At 39.7% G+C, this 21138-nt stretch overlaps 1 protein-coding gene across 5 annotated transcripts in view; it reads left to right on the forward strand.

Moving 5' to 3' along the window:
- The window catches only part of srfbp1 (serum response factor binding protein 1), a 238468-nt gene that overhangs the window by 207424 nt on the left and 9906 nt on the right, over window positions 1-21138 (forward strand). For all 5 annotated transcript variants that reach the window (XR_011889516.1, XM_072281453.1, XM_072281454.1 and 2 more), the window contains 3 exons: window positions 8169-8250; window positions 16721-17561; window positions 17668-17702. Coding sequence is in view for 4 of the 5 variants with exons in the window: in XM_072281453.1 (XP_072137554.1) it covers window positions 8169-8250; window positions 16721-17561; window positions 17668-17702 (958 nt within the window). In the remaining variant the exon portion in view is untranslated. The remainder of the gene's footprint in view (window positions 1-8168; window positions 8251-16720; window positions 17562-17667; window positions 17703-21138) is intronic.

The raw sequence follows: 21138 nt of genomic DNA on the forward strand, positions 1-21138 counted from the left end.
CAATACTATTAAAGTACTATAAAACTGTAGTTCCTAATAGTTAATCGACAGTAGTTCACACCACCCTGGAACATCTAGACAGCAAAGATGCTCTTTATCGATTGCAGCTCTGCATTTAACACTATCATCCCCCTCAAAACTAATTAGTAAACTCCAAGACCTAGGTCTCAATACCCCCTTGTGCAATTCAATCCTGGATTTCCTCACTTGTAGACCCCAGTCAGTTTGGATTGGCAAAAACATCTCCTCCAAAATCTCCATCAGCATAGGAGCACTGCAGGGATGTGTACTTAACCCCCTACTCTACCTGCTTTACACCTGTGACTGTGTGGCTAAGTACAGCTATAACACCATATACAAGACACCACTGTTGTGGGCTGTATCAAAGGTAGTGACGAATCAGCATACAGGAAGAAGATAATGTGGCTGTGTGGTGTAATAACACTTACTTAATATCATTAAGGCCAAAGGACTGATAGTAGACCTTAGGAGGGGGAAACCAGAGGTCCATGAGCCAGTAACCATCAGAGGTAGAGAAGGTCAGTAACTTTAAATTCCTGGGTGTCACTATCTCAGAGGACCTGTCCTAGACCCATTATATAAGTATAATTGCAAAGAAAGCATAACGGCGCCTCCACTTCCTCAGGAGTCTCTGGAGATTGAGCGTGTCATCTAAAACATTGGGAAACTTCTATGGATGTGTGGTGGAAAGTGTGCTGACTGGCTGCATTACGGCCTGGTATGGGAACACCAATGCCTTTGAGCAGGAAATCCTACAAAAGGTAGTGGATTTGGTCCAATACATCACGGGTAAAACCCTCTCGACCATTGAGCACATCTACACGAAACATTGCCATAGAAAAGCAGTATCCATCGTCAAAGATCCTCACCACCCAAGCCATGCTTTTTTCTTACTGCTGCAATCAGGTAGAAGTTACAGGTGTTTCAGGACTTGTACCACCAGGTTCAAGAACAGTTACTACCCCTCAACCATTTTGAACAAAAGGGGATAACTACACTCTTCTAAGGATTCTTTTATCTTGTTATTTCATGCTCATTGTTTATTGCTATGTATTTATTTGCATTTAACCATATAACATATAACCATATAACAATTACAGCACGGAAACAGGCCATCTCGGCCCTTCTAGTCTGTGCTGAACTCTTACTCTCACCTAGTCCCACCGACCTACACTCAGCCCATGACCCTCCATTCCTTTCCTGTCAATATATCTATCCAATTTAACTTTAAATGACAACATCGAACCTGCCTCAACCACTTCTGCTGGAAGCTCGTTCCACACAGCTACGACTCTCTGAGTAAAGAAGTTCTCCCTCAGGTTACCCCTAAACTTTTGCCCTTTAACTCTCAACTCATGTCCTCTTGTTTGAATCTCCCCCATTCTCAATGGAAAAAGCCTATCCACGTCAACTCTATCAATCCCCCTCATTATTTTAAACACCTCTATCAAGTCCCCCCTCAACCTTCTACACACCAAAGAATAAAAACCTAACTTGTTCAACCTTTCTCTGTAACTTAGGAGATGAAACCCAGGCAACATTTTAGTAAACCTCCTCTGTACTCTCTCAATTTTATTGACATCTTTCCTTTAGTTCGCTGACCAGAACTGTACACAATACTCCAGGTTTGGCCTTACCAATGCCTTATACAATTTCAACATTACGTCCCAACTCCTATACTCAATGCTCTGATTAATAAAGGTCAGCATAGCAAAAGCTTTCTTCACCACCCTATCCACATGCGATTCCACCTTCAGGGAACTATGCACCATTATTCCTAGATCCCTCTGGTCTACAGCATTCTTCAGTGCCCTACCATTTACCATGTATGTCCTATTTTGATTAGTCCTACCAAAATGTAGCACCTCACATTTATCAGCATTAAAAAATCAGCATTTGCACAGTTTATTTACAGTTCCTGAGGCTTACAGTTCACAGATCCTGTTTACAGTTACTGTTCTATAGATTTGTTATTATGCCTGCAGAGAAAGAATCTCAGGGTTGTATGTGGTAACATGTATGTACTCTGATAATGAATTTTACTTTGAACTTTAAATGTTGACAGAGGAATTCATGCATGTTCTTTTGATTGTCTGTATATGTATGAACATAGACACCTCGTGCAGATAATGAACTGCCTTCATACAATACGTTTGATGATTGCATCCTCCCAATCTTCATTTTCATTCTAACATTGAAGATGATTATAGATGCCTTCAAATTCTTCGTAGTACCTAATTTGTTGAAGTAGTGAAATCATTAGTCCAGGCCATTTCTGGCATCTTCAAGCCTGAATGTTTGAATCCTCAGTGAGCAAAACAATTCTAATTTCTTTTACCTCTTATTTCAATCAGGCTGCCCTGATTAACCAATGACCCAATTAACAAGAATCCACTGTATTGTATTTTTCTGTGTGTACCCACAGAATCTTGTAATTGGAAAATTTGCTGAGTGTGATATTGTTAGCAATAGTTAATGTCTGTTTTTAATGTTTATGATAGAACTTTAGTTTAAGATGCAGGTTTTTACAGATACAGATTTTCTTGAATTACTGTACTAAGCATAATTTTAATCAGATTTTATACTTTTTACTTTATTGTTGCCTAACAATTGATACTAGAGTGTACAAGCATCACAAAGATATTTGATTCTGCTCTTCGTGCTCCCTGGAGTACAAATCGATAGTAAATATTAAAAATTTAAATTATAAATCATAAATAGAAAATAGAAAAGGGAAAGTAAGGTAGTGCAAAAAAAAAACCGAGAGGCAGGCCCGGATATTTGGAGGGGATGGCTCAGATCCGGGTCAGGATCCGTGCAGCAGTCTTATCACAGTTGGAAAGAAGCTGTTCCCAAATCTGGCAGTACAAGTCTTCAAGCTCCTGAGCCTTCTTCCGGAGGGAAGAGGGATGAGAAGTGTGTTGGCTGGGTGGGTCGTATCCTTGATTATCCTGGCAGCACTGCTTCGACAGCCTGCGGTATAAAGTGAGTCCAAGGACGGAAGATTGGTTTGTGTGATGGGCTGGGCTGTGTTCATGATCTTCTGCAGCTTCTTCCGGTCTTGGACAGGACAACTTCCATAACAGGTTGTGATGCACCCCAGAAGAATGCTTTCTACAGTGCATCTATAAAAATTAGTGAGGGTTTTAGGGGACAGGCCAAATTTCCTTAGTTTCCTCAGGAAGTAAAGGCGCTGGAAGTAAAGAGCTGCAGCTGGTTATAAACCCAGTGTCTGCGGTGTTGCATCAAACCTGACATTTGCTAATTTTAAATACTAATATAGCTGAAAAAAATGTGTGTTTAGATTGTGTATCTTTCCACAGTAACAAATTCCTTAAAATATCACGTACAATGTAAGTAGTGTCTGGAATATTTGTGCCTCTGGTTCAATATGATTATTGAGTGTACAGTTGTAAATGGATTTAAAACCTTTAGTTCAATTAAGATGCATGGTAGTTCTTTGTTAACTCCAATGTGCTTGCAAACTACTTACTGAGTCACTTTATGTAAGGTGAATAATAAATTGTTTATTCTTCCCAAAGATATTATGTGGTATGCAGTTGATTGCTTAATACCAGGTCTTTCAAAACCTAGTGATGTATCAGCTTTGACACAGAAATTGGCCATACTGAGTAGAGTTTCTGAGCTACACACATTCTAAGATGAAAGCAATAATTTTAAAGGCATGTTCCACAGGATCTGGAAAATTATTTGTCAATAAGTGTTTTTCATTCCAAATTCAGCATAAAGACAACAGCATCGAGCAGGTGAACTGACATTAATTTTACTGATTGAATTCTTGCACTGCTTAATGTGAGACAAGTAGCAATGAATAGAAGAGGACTGGAAAATGCAAAAGATATTCACCACCGAAGAAAGCAGCATGCATCAAGACAAACACCAAAACCACCCTGCCATTTTTCATTCTTGAACCCTCTTGCTCAAGTAAACAAAATTCTTCATTACTAAACCTGCACACTATTGAAATCAAATAGCCTAAAAAATTTGTATTTGACCCAGATTAAAACTCAGCACAACATCATAATTACTCCAAGTTTAAGTAATTATTGGGTGTCCTTAAGTACAGTAAAATAATTTAAATAATATTTAATGAAATATACTTTTATAATGTTTTCAGTGGAATTAAAATTGGTGGAGTGTCACATAGGTAACCACACTGCATAGCACAGGAAAATGCAAAGATTCATGGAGTGGAGTGAAATAACAAACAGTGAAATGGAAGCATAACCTTCCCAGAATTTGTGGTCAGAGATGAGCCACCCATGCACACAGATGACCTGTGAAGAAAGATGATGCATTCCATGTGCGGATCCCCAGAACCTAATTTGTTAGAAGGCCTGGCTATGTCTTTTGCTTAAAAATCCTGTTGCACGAGAGTTTGTAGTGGGTGGTGGGGAATGGAAGCAGAATGTTCACTCCTACAAAAGTGCTCATTAAAAACTTTAGCAGCAGGTTTGTCATTTAGAAACATTCAATATCATATCAAACTATTAAAATTATTTTTAATTTAAAAAAAGATCTAATTTTAAAACATCAAAAAGCAAAAATATCCAAATATTCAAATACATTTAAGCAATTCACAGTAAATTAGTACATATTTTAATCCCACTCTATTCCATCAAATCATTGGGGAAGGGTCCTAATTATTCCCATGGAGTTTAATATTTATTTGTCATGAACTAGATGGTAATTAAATGAGGAAATTCCCCTCAGAATCTGGCCTATATCTTAAGCTCTATCAGCATAATCTACAAACTGTCCAGATTTGCCTCAGTTTGAAATGGAATTTATTGTTGTTGAACCATGAAGATTTACGGTTCACACTCAACCAAATGCAGCTGTTCCTAGATATGTAATCATAGCAAGTCATAGTGCTCCTTACTCAGGGCTTAGTTGAGTAAAGTGTATTTCTTACTCTCATGAACAAAAGACAACAAAGGTTTCAGTGGATTCATTTCCACTCAGTGTGATAAGGTACTTGGATAAATGGAGTAGGGTGATATAGGCCTTATGCAGGCAAATGAAATTAGCATGGATTGATAATCTAGTCAGCATAGGCCAAAGGGCCCATTTCTGTGCTGTACATCTCTGACTCTTCAACACATCAGATCACTCTATTGAGGTTTCTTTTTACTGGGGTTATGTGAACTAATCCACACAGGCTACCAGCTTTGCTTGAGAATTCTCCTTAAATACATAACTGTGGTGGGGGATGGCTGGAAATGGTTGTCAATTCTGTGAGAAGAGCCATAGTTTTAAAAATAACTACAATCTAATGCTTAACTTCAATACTGTTATGATTCTTATTGCATGAAGCTAGCAAGAGCAAAAAAGCTTTTCAAAGAAAGTACTTACACTGGCTGAAAGAAACTGCCTCTCCCAAGTTTGTATATAGCACACAATACCTGACATTTTGTTGAACTACTCGTTCTGGTTTTGCCTCTGAAATACCACCACCAAATGAGTAATCTGTCTGATGGCTACAAATTAATATTTGCATAACACACTGTTTTATCAAAATTAATTAATTGTCTCTAAAGGGGCGGCATGATAGCATATGAGTTAGCATGAAGTAACGTCAACACCAACGACCCAGGTTCAATTCCCGTAACTGCTGTAAGGAGTTTGTACTTGCTCCCCGTGACCGCGTAGGTTTCCTCTCTTGTTCCAAAGATATACCGGTCAGTAGGTTAATTAGTCACAGAGTGTAATTGGGTGGTGCAGGCTCATTGGGTCAGAAGGGCTGTTTCCATGCTGTGCTTCTCAATAGATAAATAAAAATAAGGTGTTTTGAACAATGAAGCATGAAATATGTTTAGTAAATATAGGTCCATTTTCTCTCTAAATTATTTAGATTTGACCAGCATATGGTTATTTAAACATTTTGCCCAAATTTGCTGTACCAGCATTTAGCTCTTTTAACGTTTCGACCTTTTGCATTTTGATCTTTTAAGTTTTTGCATGCTAGTTTGCTAAAACTGGGAGCTAAAAATGGCATAGCAGGGGAAACCTGGTGTCAGAGACTTGAGTGAACAGACAAGCAGCTGTGTGTACCCTTAACAAATCCGGTGGAAAGATTGTGAAAATGCTAATGCATACAAGGGAATGTGAATTAGAGTGGGTGAACTAAATGTGAAATTAGGATTAAAAGATGAAGGATGGCAAAAGATGGATTAAAAGAGAAACAAAAGAGCAAGCAAATTAATTCTACAGTTTAAATAGAAATTAGCAATCCTATTTTAAAGTTTCCATTAATCATTAGAAACTGAAGGCATGAAACTCATTTATAAGAAACAGCTTTCATGTAAGAGATTGAATACCAGTAAATTAACAATTTAGCGTCTTGAGGAAATATTGTAACCAGTTAGAAATTCCAGATACACATCAAAGTTGCTGGTGAACGCAGCAGGCCAGGCAGCATCTCTAGGAAGAGGTGCAGTCAACGTTTCAGGCCGAGACCCTTCGTCAGGACGTCTGCAGAATTCCTGTTGTTTACGTTTGGAAATTTCAGATGATCACTTTACTGAAATCTTTCTTTTGGCACTGTGCAAACATTGTAGTGGGAGGCATTCCTTTTTGTTTCTTTGGGAGAATGTTGGAAAGTTACTGTGTCCATGTATGTAATCAACAGCTGAAGATCGTATATCTGAGGCAATCACTGACTAGGCTTCAGATTTCTTTGTTGTTTGCTGTTATGAAGAGAAGCGAGGTGTTTGTTATGAAGGGGCTTTGTCACTAATTAGGCAAGGGTCTGAACTTGTCTGTGCTGCACTGATTGACACCTTCAATATTTACTGTGTACAGGTGGCCCCCGTTTTCCAAACGTTTGCTTTACGACACCTCGCTGTTACGAAAGATCTACATTAGTTACCTGTTTTCGCTAACAGAAGGTGTTTTCACTGTTACGAGAAAAGGCAGCGTGCGCCCGAACAGCCAAGCTCTTCCCCCGGAACTGTATTCTAGCCGCCATTGCTTAAACACGTGCTTTATCTCGATTTATTTTGTGCATCCTTTAGCAAGATGAGTTCTGAGGTATCGGAAAAGCCTAAAAGAGCTAGCAAGGGTGTTACACTTAGCGTAAAACTAGACATAGTTAAGCATTTCGATCGTGGTGAACGAAATAAGGACATTGTCCGCGTGTTGAAACTACCTGCATCCACCATTCGCACTATTTATACGCAGAGAGAAAGAATTTTGAAAGCTGCCGATGTTACTGTTGGTTCTGTTCGTAGCAAAACGGTCTCTCTTAGTCGGCATCCAATAATGGATAAAATGGAAAGTCTATTGCTTAAGTGGATCGATGGGTGTACAAAGCGTGGTGTTCCATTAAGTTTTCTTACACTTAAGGAGAAATCAGTCAGTCTTTTTAATAAGCTGAAACAGAAAGCACTGGACGATGCTGATGGAAGTGTTGCGAAGGTGGAATTTAAAGGTAGTCATGGGTGGTTTGATCAGTTTCTGAGGCGAGGGCAGCTTCATAGTTTAACGTTTACCGGAGAGAGTGCTTTGGCTGATACCGAAGCTGCCAAAAAGTTCCCAGCAGAGCTGAAGAAAGTAATTACAGATTACAGGTTATTCATACAAGCAAGTGTTTAACTGTGGCGAAACTGCAATTTATTGGAGTCTTCCCAATTCCGGTAAGTGAAACTACACTGTACATACATTATTTCTACTTTATATAGGCTGTGTATTTTTATGTGTTACTTGGTATGATTTGGCAGCTTCATAGCTTAAAGGTTACTGGAGAGAGTGTTTCTGCCGAGAGCGCTTGTTGCGCCGTGCTTCTGCCGAGAGCGTTTCCACAGAGGGTGCTGCCGTGAGATTTTCGCTGCGCCAGATAGTGCTGCAGAAAAGTATTTCTACTTTATATAGGCTGTGTATTTATCATATCATTCCTGCTTTTACTATATGTGATCGTTATTTTAGGTTTTATGTGTTATTTGGCATGATTTTGTAGGTTATTTTTTGGGCCTGGGAATGCTCAAAAATTTTCCCATATTAATAAATGGTAATTGCTTATTCACTTTACGACATTCCAGCTTACGAACTGTTTTATAGGAACACTCTACCTTCGGATAGCGGGGGAAACCTGTTTTAATGGTTTTCTTTCTTGTTTGTCTATGCAGCCCTCTTCCACAAGCGAGGAACGAGCAATTGCAAGGATCGCATCACATCCACTCGTGTGCAAAAAAATTGCAGCTATTAAGGGTAAAATAAAGTTTACTGTAAAGAAGAAACTCCTTTAGTCATGACTTGTATGTGTTGTCATCTTTGAAACAAATGTGTTCATTCCAATAAGAACGCTCTTAAGCAAAATCTAAATTTGTGTTAGATCAGAATTTTCATGAATTTTAAGTTATTGACCAGGATTCTGAAGTTTGACGTTATACTTTGACATAAGACCTATGGGGAGAAGAACCTAAAGTAGAAACTTGAGCTTGGTATCATGAATGCTGAAAAGCAATTTTCTATTTCTTTTCTTGGCCATGGATTACAAAATAATGAAGCAAAATTGCAATAAAAATAATTTTGGGACATCTAACCAAGTCCAATAGAAAGTTTCATACATTTCATTCTCCCAACTGCAGTTGGTGCATACTGTGTGAAAGGGCACTAAAATAAAGAAGAACTTTGATTGTATCCCAGTGTTATTCCTTAGCTTATGGCAATGCATTTCAGGCACCCTCTACACTTTTTTTTAAATCTACTCCTCTGACATCTCCCCTAAGCTTTCCTCTACTCACCTTGAACAGATGTCCTCTGTTATTGGCCATTGCTACCCTGGGGAAAAGGTGCTGGCTATCCACTGTACCTATGATTCTCATAATATTAAACACCTCTTATCAAGGCGCCTCTTATCATCTGTCACTCCAAAGAGAAAAGTGCTAGCTGGCTCAATGTTTCCTCATCAGACATCTTCCCTAATCCAAGCAGCATCCTGGCAGCTCTCCTCTGCACCCTTTCTAAAGCTTCTGAATCCTTTCTATAATGAGGAGACCAGAACTGAACCTAATATTTTACTTGTGGAACGTAGCAGGCCAGGCAGAATCTATAGGAAGAAGTACAGTGGACGTTTCGGGCCGGACTGTCCTGATGGAGGGTCTCGGCCTGAAACGTCCACTGTACTTCTTCCTATAGAACAACAGGAATTCTGCAGATGCTGGAAATTCAAGCAACACACATCAAAGTTGCTGGTGAACGCAGCAGGCCAGGCAGCATCTGTAGGAAGAGGTGCAGTCGACGTTTCAGGCCGAGACCCTCCATCAGGACAGTCCTGACGAAGGGTCTCGGCCCGAAACGTCCACTGTACTTCTTCCTATAGATGCTGCCTGACCTGCCGCAGTCCACAAGCATTTTGTGTGTGTTGCTTGAATTTCCAGCATCTGCAGATTTCGTCATGTTTGCGATAATACTTTACTTGTTCTTTAACCAGAGCCTTAGAGAGCTGCAACATTACCTAGAGACCCTTGGTCTCAATTCTTCAACACACCATACTTAATCACCCTATCATTACATGGCAACTTTGAGGGATCTATAGACTTAGACCACAAGATCCCTCTGTTCCTGCACGCTGCTAATCATGCCATTAATCTTGTACTCTGCCTTCAAGTTTGAGCATCTAAAGTGAATCACTTCACACTTTTCAGGATTGATCTCCATCCATCACTTCTACGCCAAGTCAGAATCCTGTCTATGTCCTGTTGTAACCTACGAGAGCCTATTTGAGCACCACAGTAGCATTGTGGTTAGCGCAATGCTATTACAGCTTGGGCGTCGGAGTTCAGAGTTCAATTCTGGTGTCCTCTGTAAGAAAATTTATAAGTTCTTCCTGCATCTGGTGGGCGGGGGGTGGGGGTGTTTCCTCCCACAGTTCGAAGACGTACCAGTTAGTAGGTTGATTGGTCATTGTATATTGTCCTGTGATTAGGCTAGGGTTAAATGGTGGGGTCAGTGGGCCAGAAGGGCCTGTTCTGCACTGTATCTCTAAATAAATAAACTATCCACAACACCTCTAACCTTTGTGTTATCTGCAAACTTACTCACCCACCCCCTCTACTTCCTCATTCAAGTCATTTATAAAATCACAAAAAGCAGGGGTCCCAAAATAGATCTCTGAGGAACACCACTAGTCACTTACCTCCAGGCAGAATATGCTCCATCTACTATCATCTTCTGACTTCTGTGGCCCCCGCACCAAGAAGCGGGTCCGGTTCTTCCTGGGATTAGTCGAGTGGTTTTGACATTTTATCCCTCAATTTGCTGCCTTGGAAGTCCCACTAACAAGAACTGACACTGAAGTCTGCAAAGAATCTGGTCCAGTGGATAAAAGAATGTGAGGAAGCCTTTGTGACTCTGAGGGAGTCTTTGTACCCAGCCTGTCCTCATCAACCCAGACTTCAAACCATTCATCCTCCAAATCGACGCCTCAACAATGGGGATAGGAGTAGTCCTAAACCCAGGGGAAAGAAGGAGAAAAACAGCAGGCATTGTATCTTAGTCAGAAGCCGCTGCTGTGGGAGACAAGGTGTTGAAAAGGAAGCTCTTGCCATAACATAGGTCTTGGAAAGCCTCCAGTATTACCTGCTAGACAGGGAATTATTTCTCGAGACCGACCACAAAGTACTCACCTGGATCCACTCCATGAAACACTACAATGCAGGCATCATGAGATGGTACCTGGCTCTACAACTGTCCTATTTCAGCATCCATCATTAGGCAGGATAGCACACCGTCATGGTAGACTATCTCTCCCAATTGCCCACCTTGTGCAATCCAGAAGAGGTGGGAGGTGATGCGACAGAACAGATTGGCAATGCTAATTCTGCTATCCTTGCCCCTTTGCCAGTTAGCCACTCTTTTCTTTCTCAGTGTGGGAAAAACTATCCAGAACCCCATTCCTAAACAGCCTCTACATTCCATGGTGCATTACCCTGAGTAAATTATTCCCAATATACGCTCCCAAGTTGCTGTCTAATGCCATTGTAATTAGCCCTCATCCAAATAAATACTTTACCATATCAACTACTCCTATCCTTGTTCATGGCTATGCTAAAGGTCAGGAAGTAGGATAACTATTTCCAAAATGGTCATTTCCCCCCGCCCCACCACCACCCAAGATCTGTCACCTGACGAGCTTCATTGCCTAGGACTATGTCCAGAATGGCCACTCCTCCAGTCGGCCTGTCCACATCGTGTGTCAGGAATCCTTCACAGACAAACCAGAAAAAGTTCTGCTCCATCTAAACCTTTTAAACTACAAAGTTGCCAATCAATATTAGGGAAGTTGAAGTCTCCTATGACAAGAACCCTGTTATTTTTGCACCTTTCCAAAATCTGCTACTAATCTACTCAATGTCCCTTGTGCTATTGGGTGGCCAATAGAATACTCTCAATAGAGTGATTGCTTCCTTCATGTTTCTGTCTTACACTCACACTGACTGACTCAGTAAACAATCTCTCCATGACATCCTCCCTTTCTGTAGCTGTGATACTATCCCTCATTATCAATTCTTTCACCCCCACCTCACATTTTACTTTCCTCCCTATCTCTTTTGAAGCAATTAAACCCCAGAACAATCCTGCCCTTGTGACAGTGAAGCCTATATAGTGACCAGAACATTGTAATTTCATGCACTGATCCATGCCTTATTCTTTGTACTTACAAACCATTGAACTGATTGCAATTATGCCCTTTCCACTACCAATTTTCCTCATAGTCTCTCTACACATTGCATCTACTTGTATACCAACTGCTCCAGTGTCTGACTTAATGCTCTGGTTCCCATACCCTTGCCAGTCTAGTTTAAACCCTCCAATAGCTATAGCAAACCTGAAATAAGGACATTGAAACTGCTTGAGCTCAGGTATAACCATTCCTTTTGTACAGGTCACAGCTTTTTTTTTAAATTTTTAAATTTTTATTTTTATTGAAGGAATGACACAATACAGAATATATAATGGATTACATTTTCCTCCATTTTGCTTTACTATCGTACCCCCAAAACAAACCTTCCCCCCACCCGCCCTCCCCCAACATATCATGACAGCTAATATATCTACAACACAACAATTCACAAATACAAGTACGGACATTTCACAACCGTACCCCCACACTACTTCAATACAACGGCTCATACACATCTGCAACATGTCAGATGATCCAAAATACACTCATATTTACAACCCATCAACCACCCTGTGAAGTAAATTATAAGTGTGTTAAATGGGAGGCAACTTCCTAAGTACAATCAAATGCCCTCAACTAGTAGATAATTCCTTAAGACTCCCAAAATATGATAAGAAAGGTCCCCATTTCGAATAGAACTTTTTCACAGACCCCCTCAAAGTGAATTTAATCCTTTCTAATTTCAGAAAAAACATTTCATCTTCTAACCAAGCAGCAGCAGTTGGGGGAATGGCAGATTTCCAAACCAGTAAAATTCTCCTACGGGCCAATAGCGATGTAAATGCAATGATATCCGATTCGCTTGCATTTAAACCCAAATCATCATCTGCCACACCAAATACAGCTATAAGCGGGCAAGGTCTCAGTGTCACCCCCAGAACCTCACTGATAATTTTAAAAACCAGTGCCCTATAGTCATCAAGCCGAGGGCATGACCAAAATGCATGTACTAAACCAGCCGGAGAGAAGGAACACCTGTCACATCCAGCGTCTGTCCCAGGGTATATGTCTGCCAGTCTGGCTTTACTTAAATGTACCCTGTGTAAAACTTTGAATTGTATGAGCCCCAGTCTAGCACATGATGATGAGAAATGAACCCTATTCAATACTTTTTCCCATATTCCTCCGCAAGGTCCATACCGAAGTCGTCCTCCCACCTACTCTTAGTTTTGTTTAGAGCTTGAACTCCCAAAGACATCAGCTGAGAGTATAGTTCAGAGATCAGCCTGTTATTGTTAAAGCTAAGAGTGAATTTTTCCCATAACATAGCAGGTGGTAGAACAGGAAAAGAGGGAAATTTTTCCTTGACAAAGTGGCGAATCTGCAGGTATTTAAAAAAATGATGATGCGCAAGGCCATACTTACCGCGCAGGTTATCAAAATTATCAAATATGTTACAGCTTTTCTTGAAGAGATTCCAATGACCCATAAATCTGAAACCCTGCCTCTCACACTAGTCATTCATTTGTCTACCAGATCATGCTATTTCTACACTCACTGACACATGGCACAGGCAGCAATCCAGAGATTACTACCTTAAGGTCCTGCTTTTTAACTTCTTTCCTAACTTGTATTCACTCTTCAGGACCTCATCCCTTTTCCTATCTGTGTCATTGGTATTAATGTGTATATTGACTTCTGGTTGCTCCCTCTCCCCCGTGGAATGCTGTGGACTCAATTCAAATGCAGAGCAGTCATTTAGACTCCAACCTGACCTCCAATTCCCCCACATCGCTGTTGCTAAACCCTAAACTGACCCCTAATACCTCCTCTGTCCCCAAAACCATCCTTACAAACCCAAAAAGCTTTGAAAAACTAAGCAATTAAGCAAAAATCTGTGCCGCGACTCAATGGAGGTCACAGTTCGGCACCATTTTGAAATCCACTAAACATGGCAGAAAGGCCTAGGACTGATGGTGTAATCACTAAATTACTACCAAACAACTCTCTGGCCATGAAAATTGAGTTTTACAAATGCACCATATCTGTGCTTGTTCGTTAGAGATTTCAAAATAACTTCTTACAGTCATTTCTGTTATCCCTCAGCTCCATCTTTCTTTCCCAAGGGTTATTTCACTTCTATAATTTAATTTTAAACTAGGTTCTGTTTCTTAATTAGATATCACATGTTCCAGAGAGAATTCTTAAACTTGCGTGATTAAAGAGACTCACTGTTGCCTCGTCTGCTTCTGAGTCCTCCAAATCCCAAACAGAGCACACCATGCTGTGCAATAGCAAGGATTCATTATCAGTTTCAGCAAGAACACATAACACAGGAAGCACTTTGATCATTTAAGCATGGAACAGTACTTTTGCAGCAACAGGAAAAGATGTATGGGATGTTGTCCTAGAGCCATGTTTCTGCAAGAACAAACATGCAGTAGTCCCTCATCATGTGCTAGTGCAGCCACAGATGACGAGCAGCACTGAAGGGAGGGGCCAATCCCCGACTCAGCACAGACTCTAGGGTGTCCAATAAGCCTCTGTTCTCTCACACACTGCCTCTGGCATCTCCTCCCCTGGGCGGCTGCAACAGGCGCCACCGCAGCATGAGGGCCTAATTCATGCAACAACTGAGGCCAGACAGCATACCTGCCGTCACTCTTGCGATCACAAGAAAAACATTGAAGACAATCAATTGCACCTTTTGTTGAACCTTTTCTGATGCCTTATTCCTTGGCTTGCTGTAGCAGATTACAGCGCAGTAGGTAACAAGTCCAGCTCCATAGCTATCCAGCAACTCTCTTCTGGTGTAGATCTATAGTATTTAATGATCTTAATATCGAGCAGTGTCTTACCATCATAAAAAAACAGAAAAGACAAGCAATTACTCCATTGGTTGGACCTGGTGAGACTGTTGTGACCGACTGCGGTGCCATCTTGTTGGAGGGGTGGGGGAGATTGTGTATCTTTGATGGTGGAAAGTTGTACATTGTACCTTGTAGTTCTCGATAATCAAACAATATAGTGGAAGAGGCATTTCCATCATAATCTATGTCACTCAAACTATGACTGGTCTTTGACTCCTTTTAGTTCAAAGTAAAATTCAACAAGCAATGATGAAATACTGTCAAGAAAATGTCACTTGAAAAAAAAGGAAATTAGTGGCCAAAATTAATGTGAAAACAGTAAATGTACCAAGTGCTGCTCTGAGTACTTTTTTTGTGCTTTTGTCACCTGCATCCTTCAATTAATTCTCCCCATCCATGCACCCTTCAACTGGATGTCCAAAATATGGGAAGGAAAAGCCCAGAGTTCTTGTCTAACTAGATAATGCCACATTTAAAATATATAAAGCTTCTTTCATAAAGTAAGATGTTTACCATAGTTTGATTGTTTTATAAGTTACTTCAGTTTCACAGAATTAATTAAAAAGTTACATGGACTGCAAAGTACTTTCTTGAGGTTTTATTGTTTGGTATTGCAGATCGGTTTCATACTTCAAAGTTACTAGCTGTCTTTAATCCTCTTCCTTACCCTTTCATCTGTTGTCTATTTATTCATTCAAATAAATACTTTTAATATTCAACTGTAAAGTCTTGGGGACATTTTCATAACTTTGCACATTAAGAGGCCTTCCTTCAAACACAAAATGCTGGAGGAACTCAGCAGGCCAGGCAGCATCTATGGAAAGGAGGACAGTCGACGTTTTGGGCTGGCGCCCCTCATCTTAGCTCAAATCGATGACTGTACTCTTTTTCCATAGATGTTGCCTGACCTTCTGAGTTTCTCCAGCATTTTGTGTGTGTTGCTTGTATTTCCAGCGTCTGCAGATTGTAATTGGAGTCTTCCTTCGAAAACAGGTTTTACACATTGAATACTGAAGCAGGATTTTCAGCCCCTGCTGGCTATTAAGTACCTGTCTATACTCATCCCATTTATCAGATGCTGGTCTATAGCTTGATGAAGGGTCTTGGCCCAAAATGTCCACAATTTATTCCACTTCATATTTGCTGCCTGACCTGCTAAGTTCCTCCATCGTTTTGTACGTGTTGCTCAAGATTTCCACTATTTGCAGAATCTCTTGTGTTTCTGGTCCATGACCTGCTATGTCTTGGTGATTCCAGTGCTCATCCAGGTGCTTTTTAAATGTGAGAGTACTGCTTCCACCATCTTCACAGGTAGAGTGTTCCAGATTGCAACATCTCTGGGTAAAAAAAAACTTTGACAAATCCCACCTGAATGCCTTAATCCTCACTTAAGCCTATATCCTCTGTACTTAGTCACCTCCACCAAGGGGAAAATATCTTACAATCTACCCTATCTATGCCTTTCATAATTCTGTACACCTCTGCCAGATTCCTCCTCGGCCTTCTCTGCTCCAAAGCAAACAAGTCTTGTCTATCCTAGCATAGGAAAGATTTAGAAGAGTATGGGACTAGCTCAAGAAGGCACCTTGGACAAAAGTGAAATTTCAAGTTTAAGATTAGCTGATGTTTTATAAACCATTATTGTAGATTTAATTTTAAAATTGAGTAATGAAGCATTCGATATTTTACGGTAACTATTTTACAATGTTTTACTTATATTTCTCTTCATAAAATAATACAATTAAACTGCTACTTGAGATCATTCCACAGTATTGTGTTGTATGGGCAAGTGATTAAATAATTTGCACTAACTATACACTTTTACTATTTGTGTTTCTGTCTATAACTACAAAGAATGCTAGACTGGGGGAATAAACACAAGAGATCCTGCAGATGCTGGAAATCCAGAGCAACACACACAAAATGCTGGAGGAGCTCAGCAGATCAAGCAGCACCTAAGGAAAGGAATGAAGAGTCGATGACAGGACTAATGAAGGGTCTCAGCCCAAAACGTAGACTCTGTTCCTTTCCATAGATACTGCTTGACCTGCTGAGTTCCCCTGGTATTTTGTGTGTGTTTGTTCGGGGGATTTCATTTGGAAATTCCATATAATATGGAAATGTGACATGAAATACCTTTATGTGATGTGTAAAAAAAATTTTTCCTCATTTTTTTTGCCAGCTGCTGTAAATTTATTTAAAGAAGCTAGAGAAAAAAACAAAGACCAGAAGTTGCTGCAGGAGCCACAGTTGAAAACAGAGTCATTAGAGCCCTCAAGGCAAGAAGGAATGTCCCATGGTAAGACAAATAAGATGAAAGGAGACAATACCATAGGTGAGAAAAGCAAACCAACACATATCAAACAAGCCAGTACAACTCTGGAAAAATCTGAACCTGAAGTTATGATTGAAAAGTGTTTCACTAATGAAGATGCCTCCAAAGTCCAAGCTGCTGAGTCCACATTGGTTTCTCATGTTACCAAACAGACGGAATCTAGAGCAATAGATACCGAACAAACGAGTGCAACTCCAGAAGACTCCAAATCCGAAGCTTCGAATGAAGATTGTTTCAGTAAAGAAGACACCTCCAAAGACCAAGCTGCAGGTTTGCTTTCTCAAATTACTAAAAAGATGAAACCTGCCCAGTTAAATATAGAGAAAACAAATCAAGTTTCAATTAATTCACCTAACTCAAAACCTATTGAAGAAGATGAAAGTGTTGATGAAGAAGAAGAGTATTTTGATGATAGTACAGAGGAGAGGTTTTATAATCAGACATCTAGTGATGAGAGTGGGGATGATGATTTCTTCATTGGAAAAGTGAAAAGAACAAATAAAAGGAAGCAAGAACCTGATCCAGCAGCTGATGTCAACATTGAAAATGATAATGAGAGAAATGTGCCAACCGGCCTAAAGGAAAAAAAGAGCAATCTTAATAGAAAAAAGATCAGCGGGGAACAGGCAAAATTTGGATCTTTATTTTGTAACAATTTGTCAAGTTCAAAGGCATCAATGCAGAAGAGGTAAGGATCGATATGTTTATTCACTTTGAATTAAATTCCTATAAATAATTATGCTGCCCACTGGTAAATTAACTTGATATTAAACTATTGTGTTTTTTTTTCACAGCAATCTTCAAAAACAAATCAAGAACAAGAAATCTGGTCAGTGTAGATGGTATTTCTTGTGGGTTTTCCTTGGTTATTCAAATGCTGTGCATTTTCTTTTAAATGTATTCACAATTATTCACAACATCTTCTACGCTGCTGTTGTACACTTTGTTTGGCTGCATCAATGGTATACAGCATTAATAGAAGTATGGAAAGTAGAAAGGAATTTGCACATTATGAGTACTCTAGTGCACCAATAATTGTCCCCATTGTAGACTATAGTGGATTGTGCACCCCCTCACACCTTTCCAACCATAAAGTAAGATCTGAAATGAATTTATTTCATTTCCTCAATTTATCCCTTGATTCCTTCTGTGCCTTCATTCCTTGAAGCTCAAATATCTATCAATAAATGATCTTCATAATACTCCTTTGTCAGGAATTCTCAGCCATTATCATAAGGAAAATGAATAATCAAGTTTGAATATTTATTTTATCACATAGGCTAAATGACTTGGTTCTGAGCAATTTATCCTTGGAAAACTTTTAACATATCATTGCAAGATGAAATGGAAGAAGGACTTCCATTGAATTTTGTTTCCTGATGTATGTAACAAAACCACAAATTTCCAGTGAGAAATCTCCTTATCCTCTAATTTAATTAGCAGAAGTCTGTATGATATCAAACTATATTGGAATCCTTAAGGAACTTATGATCAAATTAGTATTTTGAATAATAGTGACAACAAAAGTGGTAATTACTGTAAATTAATATATGGTGCTGAAAACTAGGCCTCTCCCTTAGAATCAGCTCTTAGTTTCACTCTCACCCTGCGCTGTGTTGCTGTCACCTGCTGAGATTTGGCATTGGTGCCCACGTACTACTCTTCACACTCCAGGGCACTCTGCAAGTTGGTGTATGTGTGTGTGTGGCCACCTGCTGTTCCCTAGCCACTCAGTGGAATAACCTTTATCACACAAGTGCTTCAGGATAGGTAAAGAAAATATACAGCTATAGGGTTGGGAAGCAATTGTTTCACTCATCCCTCTCTGCCTTTACTAACTTGCATACCTTCTCCAACAACATACTTATTTAAATGTACAGTTGAAGTCAGAAGTTTACATACACCTTAGCCAAATACATTTAAACTCAGTTTTTCGCAATTCATGACATTTAATCTTAGAAAACATTCTCTGTCTTAGGTCAGTTAGGATCACTACTTTATTTTAAGAATGTGAAATGTCAGAATAATAGTAGAGAGAATGATTTATTTCAGCTTTTATTTCTTTCATCACTTTCCCAGTGGGTCAGAAGTTTACATACACTTTGTTAGTATTTAGTAGCATTGCCTTTAAATTGTTTAACTTGGGTCAAATGTTTGGGTAGCCTTCCACAAGCTTCTCACAGTAAGTTGCTGGAATTTTGTTCCATTCCTCCAGACAGACCTGGTGTAACTGAGTCAGGTTTGTAGGCCTCCTTGCTTGCACACGCTTTTTCAGTTCTGCCCACAAATTTTCTATCAGATTGAGGTCAGGGCTTTGTGATGGCCATTCCAATACTTGGACTGTGTTGTTCTTAAGCAATCTTGCCACAACTTTGGAGGTATGCTTGGGGTCATTGTCCATTTGGAAGACCCATTTGCAACCGAGCTTTAACTTCCTAGCTGATATCTTGAGATGTTGCCTCAATATGTCCACATAATTTTCCTTCCTCATGATGCCATCTATTTTGTGAAGTGCACAAGTCCCTCTTGCAGCAAATCACCCCCACAACATGATTCTTCCACCCCCATGCTTCACGGTTGGGATGGTGTTCTTTGGCTTGCAAGCCTCACCCTTTTTTCTCCAAACATAAAGATGGTCATTATGGTCTAACAGTTCAATTTTTGTTTCATCAGACCAGAGGACATTTCTCCAAAAAGTAAGATCTTTGTCCCCATGTGCACTTGCAAATTGTAGTCTGGCTTTTTTGTGGCGGTTTTGGAGCAGTGGCTTCTTCCTTGCTGAGCAGCCTTTCAGGTTATGTCAATATGGGACTCGTTTTACTGTGGATATAGATACTTGTCTACCTATTTCTTCCAGCATTTTCACAAGGTCCTTTGCTGTTGTTCTTGGATTGATTTGCACTTTTCGCACCAAGTACGTTCATCTCTAGGAGGCAGAATGCATCTCCTTCCTGAGCAGTATGATGGCTGTGTGGTCCCATGGTGTTTATACTTTCGTACTATTGTTTGTACAGATGAACGTGGTACCTTCAGGCGTTTTGAAATTGCTCCCAAGGATGAACTAGACTTGACGTCATTTTCTGACCGCAATCCGATAGAAAATTTGTGGGCAGAACTGAAAAAGCATATGCGAGCAAGGAGGCCTACAAACCTGACTCAGTTACACCAGTTCTGTCTGGAGGAATGGAACAAAATTCCAGCAACTTACTGTGAGAAGCTTGTAGGAGGCTACCCAAAACATTTGACCAAAGTTAAACAATTCAAAGGCAATGCTACCAAATTCTAACAAAGTGTATGTAAACTTCTGACCCAGTGGGGAAGTGATGAAAGAAATAAAAGCTGAAATAAATCATTCTCTCTACTATTATTCTGACATTTCACATTCTTAAAATAAAGTAGTGATCCTAACTGACTAAGACAGGGAATGTTTTCTAGGATTAAATGTAAGGAATTGTGAAAAACTGAGTTTAAATGTATTTGGCCAAGGTGTATGTAAACTTCTGACTTCAACTGTATATAGTACTTCCAGCGTAATAATGGGGAAAGCTATTTCACAAGTAAGGGGTTATGTGGGTTGATATCAAAAACATAGAATTGAAGATACTTCTTAAGACAGAAGAGGGAGGTAGAGAAGTTTGAGGAGGGGGTTCCATAGCTTAGGACCGAGGCATCTGAAAAAATGCCTGTTAGTAGTGAAGTAGTAGACATTGAAAATGATCAAGAGCCTGTAGCCAAAGGGATACGGGGCTAGAGGATGTTACAGAGAGGTTAATGGATTGTAAAGGAAACTAGGTGGGTTAAATATGGGGCCACAATCATACAAGTGAAATATGTGGGAAAAGGTGAAATACTTCAATTTGACAGAGAAAAAATAAGAAAGGAGTGTGTCTTTGTGATGCAAGATGCAGAGGAATATGAATGTCTTTGTGTATAACTTGTAAAAGGCAAAAATGCAGTACAGGAAATGGTTAGGAAAGCTAACAAAGTTATTGTTTATTGCTGGGGAACTGAATACTCAAAAAGGGACATTGTTTCATTTAAATAGAGCATTACTGAAACCAGTATTGGCCTCATATTCAAGGAAGGATATTAATGCACTGGAAGCAGTTCAGAGAGCTGGAATAGGCAGATTATCTCACTAGAAAAGATTGGACATGCTAGACTTGTATCCACAAGAATTTAGCAAAGTAGAAAGAAACAATGAAACTATATTCAAACATACAAAATCTGGAGTGATTTCAGCCAGTATTTTCCTTCAATGGAGA

This window comes from Mobula birostris, chromosome 17, assembly GCF_030028105.1.
Source record: "Mobula birostris isolate sMobBir1 chromosome 17, sMobBir1.hap1, whole genome shotgun sequence".
NCBI classification, from domain to species: domain Eukaryota; kingdom Metazoa; phylum Chordata; class Chondrichthyes; order Myliobatiformes; family Myliobatidae; genus Mobula; species Mobula birostris.